The 8,985-nt window shown below is 29.7% G+C and overlaps 2 protein-coding genes across 3 annotated transcripts; one reads left to right on the top strand and one right to left on the bottom strand.

Annotated features, from left to right (window-relative positions):
• Window positions 1–640: 640 nt before the first annotated feature.
• On the top strand, window positions 641–2,222 carry LOC110701515 (nuclear transcription factor Y subunit B-3-like). Its single transcript, XM_021879153.1, has one exon. The coding sequence runs from the start codon at window positions 1,024–1,026 to the stop codon at window positions 1,726–1,728; it is 705 nt and encodes a 234-aa protein (XP_021734845.1). The 5' UTR covers window positions 641–1,023; the 3' UTR covers window positions 1,729–2,222.
• A 958-nt stretch (window positions 2,223–3,180) lies between these two features.
• LOC110701517 (gibberellin 20 oxidase 1-like) lies at window positions 3,181–6,730 on the bottom strand. Of its 2 annotated transcripts, none has more exons than XM_021879154.1 (3): window positions 6,085–6,730; window positions 4,795–5,125; window positions 3,181–3,691 (listed from the first exon to the last, which is right to left on the bottom strand). In XM_021879154.1, the coding sequence occupies exons 1-3, from the start codon at window positions 6,624–6,626 to the stop codon at window positions 3,416–3,418; spliced, it is 1,149 nt and encodes a 382-aa protein (XP_021734846.1). In that variant the 5' UTR covers window positions 6,627–6,730; the 3' UTR covers window positions 3,181–3,415. The 2 variants fall into 2 exon arrangements, with proteins under 2 accessions (XP_021734846.1, XP_021734847.1); XM_021879155.1 differs by having other exon boundaries at window positions 3,182–3,691; window positions 4,795–5,116; window positions 6,085–6,729.
• Between the last annotated feature and the right edge of the window lie 2,255 nt (window positions 6,731–8,985).

The following is an 8,985-nucleotide window of genomic DNA, read 5'->3' on the forward strand; positions in this document are numbered from 1 at the left end:
TAGTCCCAAAAAGAATGATCCATTAGCATTAAAATATCCACCAATTTGCAACAATATTTGTGCAAAATTAGTTTTCCCATATAAAATTTTGTTTTTCCATATGCTTTTATTAATATCTCTCTTTACTTTTTTGAAAATCTCATGTAAATTTATCTTTCCAATATACTTTTACTTCTTTTATTTAACTTTATTAATACCCGCAAAATCAACCCAAAAGGGTTGTTCTTTCGGGGACGGAGGGAGTAGCATTTTGTTAAAAACCTAGTTTTATAAACTCACTTAGACATCAATGCAAATATTTGTGGTAAATTAAAATACTTAGATAATAAATTTATCTATTTTCAAATAGTGAGATGTCATATTACTCTCTATATTCGACTTTCTCCAATTCTTAACGTCATTCATGTGACACTCTATTTTCAAATAAACATTTATTAATAATAATATACAAGTACGAGATAGACTATTTTTTTTAAAAAGAAGTACGAGACAGACTATTAATATTAGACAACACGATTAGGATAAATATTATGTTTTGGATTTTTTTTGACACAAATTTTTGGATTAAATTAGCACTACATACTATTCATGTACTATCCTTTACATGTTGAATCGCATGCCTTTTTTAATGCTTCTAAAATCTTGCCTCAAATGTCTAGATAATCTTACATATTGTACGGAAGTACGGCTAGTAAATTATCTAATAATGCTACACTAACTGCACAAAAACAAAAATAAGTTAAAATTAGGTCATATGGAATGCTGTTTATCAACATTAATAGGTAAATTAGAGCTCTTAACAGAGAGCGAGTCCCACGGTCAAAATTAACCAAACACTTACCACTTCACTTGCCTATTTTTTTGCTTTTTTGCCATTTAATCACAACCCAACATTTCTTATATTATTTTCTTTCTAATTATCACTAATCCAATTTTCTCAAATAAAAAAAAATATTAATACTTGTGAAAGATAACAAGTAAACAAACAAAAATATATATATAAAAAAAAAAGTTAATATAGACATGGATGGTGAAAGCCTTAGAATTAAGCAAGATAGAATCAAACAAGAAAGCCCTGATAGCCCTTGTTCTAAGAACAATAGCAACAACAACGACGACAACAGCAGCAACAACAATAACAACAACAACGCGAGTAATAAAGAGCAAGACCGGTTTCTCCCTATAGCTAATGTAGGGAGGATCATGAAAAAGGTAATTCCGCAAAGTGGGAAAATCTCTAAGGACGCGAAAGAGACCGTTCAAGAATGTGTTTCGGAGTTTATAAGCTTTGTCACCGGGGAAGCCTCGGACAAATGCCAAAGAGAAAAAAGGAAGACTATCAATGGGGACGATATTATATGGGCTATAACAACCCTTGGTTTCGAGGATTACGTAAATCCTTTGAAAATGTACCTTAATAAGTATAGAGAAATTGAAGGGGAGAAATTAAATGTTCCAAAGCAACAAAGATCAAATGATCAATTTTCGCAACAACAACATAATCATCAAAGGTTACTACAACATCACCAACAACATGACCAATTTCAAAAAGTTGATCAAGGATTGTCACCTTATGCTACCAGTATATATTCTTCTACAAACCCATTGTTACTTCCTCAACCATCTTTTCCAGTATCGGAGCAGCCATTTTCTTTGCCCTTCTCACCAAATTCTATTCAAAAGAATTACCAACACCAAGATCAAATCGATTCAGTTGGCCATTGGTGAAGAAGAGGAAGTAACTTGCTTTTAAATTTTTTGGTTTTTTTTATTGTTTATTTTTTTTTTATAATTTTTTCACTATGGAATAATAGAATGTGATACATACCAATATAGTATAAACATATAGAAGAGAAAACAACCGCTTATACTTATTTCAAAGAATTAAGAAATTCAAAATGGATTAGTTTTTCATTGTTTTTTTTATTTTTATTTTTATTTATTTATTTTTCTTAATCCTTATGTAGTGAGTTATATATTTTGTTAAATAGATAAAAAGTTAGAATTATGGTGCCGGTAAAGATTCAAGTATTTATAAAAACTAAAACTTTTATTTTTTTATTCCAAGTTTATTTAGTGTCAATAAGTTTATTGTCGAATTTTTACAACTAAAATCTTTAAAATTGAAAACGAAATGCACCATCAACAAAAATCTGATAAAGTGTCACAAACTTGGTTTTTGCACAATTACTTGTAACAAGATAAGACGTGTTGGGGTTTTCTTGGTTATTTTGTCATACTTGATTTGTACAATTTTTTTGTTTTATTAATGGTAGATGTTTTGAGATAGATTGACACTCTAAATTCGACCCTTTTCTTTCATGTGTTTTATTAAGTTTTTCATCACAAATTTTGACTTTATTCTTATAAGTGTTTAGTGCAGGTATGCCCAAACACAGAGTGAACATGAGAGGATAGGAAGCACGCTTATTATTCCTGGATTGTAGAGAGGGGTTGAGAAACAAATTAAAGAGATATAGATTGATAAAATTATTTAGAGATAGATGAATGCGTAAAGAAATGGGCCCACAATATTTACTATCTGAAAATAAGAGATTACAATAACCCTTTAAAAGAGTGTGTATTACAAGAAAGGACAGTGGATTAGGGAGATTTTGTGTGGAGAAACTCCGATCGTGATATGTATGGACTAAGCACCACTATTTATAGGTGATAAATCTATGGAGGTGAAAGAAGTGTGTGAAAAATTCTACATGCTCTTTAAATTGCCACATAAATCTAGAATCTTCATGACCATTCACCAAATTCTAGATTCTGTCACAGTTCTCCATCAATTTCTCAATAAACGAGAATTTTCTTAATTTTTGAATACATTCCGACATAATTAATTGGGCTTATGAAATTTTGGTCACACTTACCCAACAATCCAACATTAGATAACGAAGCACCTCACCACTCTTTTGTTTTTTCCTTTTGCCAAGGAGTAAGCTACTTCTAAGAATTTCCCTTGTGTTTATAAGAGAAGTGGAAGTATATGCCCAAAATATACAAATGTGCACGACATATATAGAAATTTCTCCCCCGCGCAATTGCATACATGATCAATGTAAAGAAAACCAAAAGCACCTCTAAAAGCCCTCTTAGTCCAAGTACAATACTATATAGTACATGCATGGCAAGTTCAAACAAATAATGAAAGAGCTCAATTCTGATTCGATAATTTTTTTTTCGTTTTAAACCTACTAAATAAAAAAGGAAAAAAAAGTTCCAAGACTTATTTCATTTTTAATTATTATACAATTCGAAAATGACATTACATGCAGACGTAACAAACATACAAACCAAAACGAGAAGACAAATTCTCTAACTTCATTCCATTTTATTTTGCATTGTACTTAGTTATGAACCTAGTAGCTTAAAAAGAGGTAAATAAAAAAAAAAAAATAAAAATAAATCAAGGCAAATTAGAAGAGGGTAACCACTGGAAAAAGCTTTGAAGGGTAGTAACATCAGCTCTGTAATGAAATTGTGTAAATTCCATCAAATGAGGCCATTTAAAATCAGGGTATTTCCTAGACTTTGTCCCTTCTTCTCTGTCAATCAGATCTTGTGGGGCCCTCACTATTTTGTCTTCTTTTGGATTCACAAAGAAAACCAATGATTTTCTCTCTTTCTTCTTGTTCACCACTGCCCTATGCAAGCAACTCTTGTATCTCCCATTAGACATTGCCTACACATGCATACAAACAATTTTACAATCATACTATGCGCAAAAAATATATCATGTATATATATATATATAAAAAAAAACTCTAATTTTTAGGTAAATTATGCATGAAATTTATGCAACTCATCAATAATAAACTCAAAGAGATTATTTTAGGTTATGATATGATCTGACAAAATTTTACAATCATACTATATGCTAAAAATAAATCATGTGTATATGTATAAAAAAACCAAAGATTGCTCTTTTTTTAGGTTAGTTTATGCATGAAATTTATGCAACTCAACAATAATCTGAAAGTACAGGAAATGATCATCATTTATCAATGTCGTCTATTCGGTCATGGTTATGACAGAATTTTGAACCAATCTTTTGTTTAAAGTTTAAACTCATCTTTTTAAGTCCGTGAATGATTTGATGATCTCAAAATATTCCTTAAATTTCCAAGTGTATGCATATCTGTACGATCGTATACGGCGCATAATTATTAACTTTAGGTTTAGTGAAAGTAACAAAGAGCACCATGAATAAAATAAATTTGATCTTTGAGTAACACTGCAAACTTTATGATTTTAATCAATAAAGTCAAATAAACCTTTACATTTTATTATTATTGTAATTCATTCCTTAAGAATAAATATCAAATTATTAGGATTCACACTATATCTACATATATATTTAAGCATACAAGCGGAGTAAGCCTAATATTATTTGAATGGAAAAAAGAAATTAAAGCATCACCCATGTAATAATTAAATCAATTATTGTTACTGTCAATAATTTTCCAAGCAACTTGGCAAATTGCTACTACTATGTACCTAAATCAGTTTATGTACTACGTTGGTGATTTGTTCACATTAAACTAAATATGGCCTACTCTAGATTACAAGTTTATAGTACTACGTTGGTGATTTCAAAAATCATGTCTTAGTTCAAACAATTATAAACTTAGAAAAATTAGGATTTATGAAGTTTTGACAAGTTGTATCTTGTATATATACATGAATGTTTCTCATGTACGAATCACAAAAGATGGTCAAGTCAAGTGTGGACATAAAGTAATAGAAATTCATATTAAAAAAAGAACGGATAAATGAAATCTTTACCATGAAAGTGTCTCCTATGTTAATAACGAAGGCATCTTGTCTAGGTCGAACAGCTTGCCATTTATTGTGAGCAAAAACTTCAAGGCCACCAACCTGGTCTTGGTGTAGAATGGTCAAAGAAGTCGGGTCACAATGCGGGCCTGTGCCAAAGGTTAGGCTTGGTTCATTGCATGGTGGGTATGAGTTGCATCTAAATAGTGAGGTTCCATCTTCAAAAAATTTCCTAAAATATTGTCTTTCAATTCCCAAACTTATTGCTAATAGCTCAAATATTACTAGAGAGAGATCCTTCATAGCTTCACAATACCTTTGGTACACCCACCTGCGGATACTTGAATAATGTACATACAATGCGTTGTTTAGTCATGATATATAAAATATATGAAAAAATAATGATAATGACTCTAAGGATCGGATAAGTACACTTGATTTTACATTTAACCAATTAAGACCTGTATATATTTAATTTGAACATCCAAATGGGTCTATAATTCTACGAGTACATTATTTTATTATTATATTTAAAATTTTAAGAGTACGTTTTTATTTTATTTAAAAAATTTTATTATCACATATTGGACACATGGTGACTTGAGAGTTTTTAATTAGTTTATAATTTATGTTCTCGAAAGCTAAAAACCATAACTAAAACTAAAAAAAAAAATTAGGACTTGTTATCATTGTTGTGGGTTATTAAGGATTATTTTTTCCCCAAGTGATCCAACTGTTATGAAACAAGAAATGGTAGGGCATAATTGTATCCACAACCAATTTTCAGCTTATATATTGATTGATATAAGTTGTAAAATAGTATACTTATAACTAGTCATAAAGTCACACATACTCCCTATAATAATCATGTTTATTTGTTTAAAAATCAGCACGATTATTTTAATAAGTAGCATTACATTAATTTTTTTGCATTAGTTTCTTTTTTTTTTTCAAAATAAATGAATTAATGTTAAGCTCATTACTTTATTTATGTATTATAGACTCTGTTCATTTCAAATTAATTGTTATTTTGCTTGACTTTTACATTAACTTTGTATTTACTTTGACCACATATTTACCTTGTAGAAAAAAATATATAAATTTAATAGATAAAGTATTATTATATTAATTTGTTTCGTCATATACTCTTATAAAGTTATAATATAAATTTAATTATGATCCTTTAACACTATATTTAAAAATAATAATGGTCAAACTTTTGTAACGACAAACTTAAAACTATATCAGATTATCGTAGTTAGTTTAAAAAAAATGGCACTTATATACCAACAAACTTACCCTGCATATTCAAAGTCCTCTCCTAATGAAGATTTGATATAATCAAACACAATAGGCTTATAAGAGTTCATCAAACCACCTTGATCATCAACATAATTGTAGCCAAAAGAGAAAGTCTCTTTCCAAGGAAGTTGTTTAGAAAATCTATGAGCATGGGCACCAGAATAGCCCCACATTTCTCCTTTGTTCCTCTGAACCCTTAATTTCTTATCCAAGGGCAACTTGAAGAGGCCATCCATTTGATCATGGGCAGCCCCAATGAGGCTCGAATCGACTCGATGATTAGTGACTTGGAAGAACCCATGGGTTAAACATGCCTTATTGATCAACTCAGCAGCATGTTTGATGGCCTCTTCATCACCCTTAAAGAAGCCTTCCAAGTCCACCAATGGTTCATTGAGCATATCATTGTTGTTTTCTTGTTGTTGCATCGAATCGAACCCGGCCCAAATGAACTCTTTTGGTAACTTGGGTTGGTTTTGGATCATTGATGGATCAAACACTATGCTCTCATTTGAGCTCATAATGCATGATGAAGACATATTTTATAAAAATATGCTTAGTAAAGTAGGTTTATAATTTGATTGGAAATGTATATATTTATATATATGTGTTAAGTACTAACTTTGGTAAAAATTTTAAGTGAGTTAAATGATAAAATGTGGGTGCTATTTATAGGGGAAAATTCTAATGAAAATTAAATAAAGGGGGGCCAACCATTGTGGTCCATTGAAGTACAATATAATGAAATGAGGTTAAAGAAGATGAGGTAAGAGTTAAAAAGCTTGGAATATACTACTCCACCGTGTTTTTTTAAGTGTTATACTTTTTATTTTTGGCCGTGTTTTTTTAAGTGTAATACTTTTTTTTTTGGTAAAAAAATACATTAAAATATAATATGTCTCTCCTCTCATGGTCCCCATCCAAACTCACTACTACTTTTTTTATTATATCTTTCCTCTCACATTGATTACTTTTCAATAAATTATTAACTCCACTATCATTCTTTTACAATTTTTTAATACTCCAACTACCCCACTTACCCCTTATTTTATTTAAGTCAATTAAATTGCCTAAAATTATGTACCGGTCAAACTCTAACACTTAAAAAAATACGGAGGGAGTACCTCCGATCTAAATTACTCGCAACTTTGAAATATTTTATATCTTACAAATAATACCTATAGTTATGAGTAATTTGGACGGGAGGTAGTAAACAAACAAAACATACATTTACTTGGTCACTCTTATCTTCCACTAGACAACAATGTAAGCCCTTTGATTTAGCAGCACATTTTATCCTTTTCTTGCTCTTCTTATTCATGTGTGTTTTTGTCCAATTGTGTTCTCTTGTTGCTATTTGAAAACTTGCTTCTTCCCTAGGGCTCCCTCTTTGTGTGTATGAATAATGTATTTATATTCCTCGATTGCGTGGCATCTGATGATAGTTGATGATTTTGTGATTGAATCGGTGACTATTAGTTTGGACTGTTCTTTTATTCGGATAAACGTACGTCTAAATCAAGTTATATTGTAAATTTAATTATTTGTTGGTATTGGAAACAATGAAATAATAATTATCGTTTCAAATTTTGTGAAAATGATTACATGTGATCTATTACAGATTTATTATGTACTCCGTAAATCGATAGTTTTTTATTTTTGATAAAATAAATTATTGTACAACAATACACTCCTACTGTCCCTACCATTTCATCTCAGTAATAACTAATAAGAGGTAAAAGATGGAAATCAAAATCTTAGGGCATAATTTATTGTTATTTAATTAATAAACCAATTTAAAACAGAAAGACTAGATTAAGTAATTTCACTTTTCTGCTATTATTTTTCTAAATGATCACTCAATAGAGTTGACTAATTTTTAATTCTACACGACATAATGACATGTACTCCGTATATCATATGACTTTCATTTTTTTAAAAAAAAAATACACTATAGTAAATGATAGAATATAAAACATATTCTTAAGCCTCAACCATAAAATTAAACGTTTGGTTGATTTGATCCTCTAACAATTATATTAAACAAGCCTTAGCTTTTCACTTCCTTTATTTATCTATGTTGCTACTCATATTTATTCACTTCCTTTATTTTTTTTCCCACATTTGTTATCGTAATATGATTAATTGATTGTGTCCATTATAAGCCAAAATTATATAATTAGGGCCTTAAACTAATCGACCTAGCTATGTGTTAAATATGATTTGAATCATTCGAATTGACCATTTGCTTTAATAGGGCGGTATTATTTGTGCATGTTGAAAAGGAAATGTCATGCTAACAATTCAAAATATGGTGTGCTATTAAATGCCAACTATCATTTGGATAGTTAGAGTAGTTTGATGTATTTCATTACATATACTACGGAATAATATCTCCCTCCGTCCCAAAAAGAACGACTCATTTAGGTTGATTACGCGGGTATTAAGAAAGTTAAGTAAAAAGAAGTAAAAGTATATTGGAAAGATAAATTTACATGAGGTTTATAAAAAAATAAAGAGAGAAAATAATAATATACATGAAAAATGAAATTTTTATATGGAGAAGCTAATTTTGCACAAATATTGTTGCAAATTGGTGGTGTTTTAATGCAAATGGATCATTCTTTTTGAGACAAAGTTTTGGCCAAATGGGTAGTTTTTTTTAGGACGGAGGGAGTACTAGTTTTAATGACAGTTTTTATTGTAATTTATAGTAGTAACAATATTTACAAGACAAATTTAATAAAGACTCGCATGTTTTTTAGCAGCATATACTACAAGTATATACTACAGTATTAAAGATTACACGAAGCATCCTTCTTGCATTATAATCTTGAAAGAATAGTTCAAATAGGACAATTAAAAGAAGTGTATTAGTGTAGGAAGTACAGTAGTGAT

The sequence above is a fragment of the Chenopodium quinoa genome, unplaced genomic scaffold (assembly GCF_001683475.1).
Source record: "Chenopodium quinoa cultivar QQ74 unplaced genomic scaffold, ASM168347v1, whole genome shotgun sequence".
In the NCBI taxonomy this organism is placed as follows: domain Eukaryota; kingdom Viridiplantae; phylum Streptophyta; class Magnoliopsida; order Caryophyllales; family Amaranthaceae; genus Chenopodium; species Chenopodium quinoa.

Excerpts from the sequence above, each read along its gene's own strand:
- LOC110701515 (XM_021879153.1), top strand. The coding sequence starts at position 1,024 with ATGGATGGTGAAAGCCTTAGAATTAAGCAAGATAGAATCAAACAAGAA.
- LOC110701517 (XM_021879154.1), bottom strand. The coding sequence starts at position 6,626 with ATGTCTTCATCATGCATTATGAGCTCAAATGAGAGCATAGTGTTTGAT. Across the intron at positions 5,126-6,084 it reads GAGGACTTTGAATATGCAGG|TATCCGCAGGTGGGTGTACC; the intron begins GTAAGTTTGTTG and ends ACATTATTCAAG. Across the intron at positions 3,692-4,794 it reads ACATAGGAGACACTTTCATG|GCAATGTCTAATGGGAGATA; the intron begins GTAAAGATTTCA and ends ATGCATGTGTAG.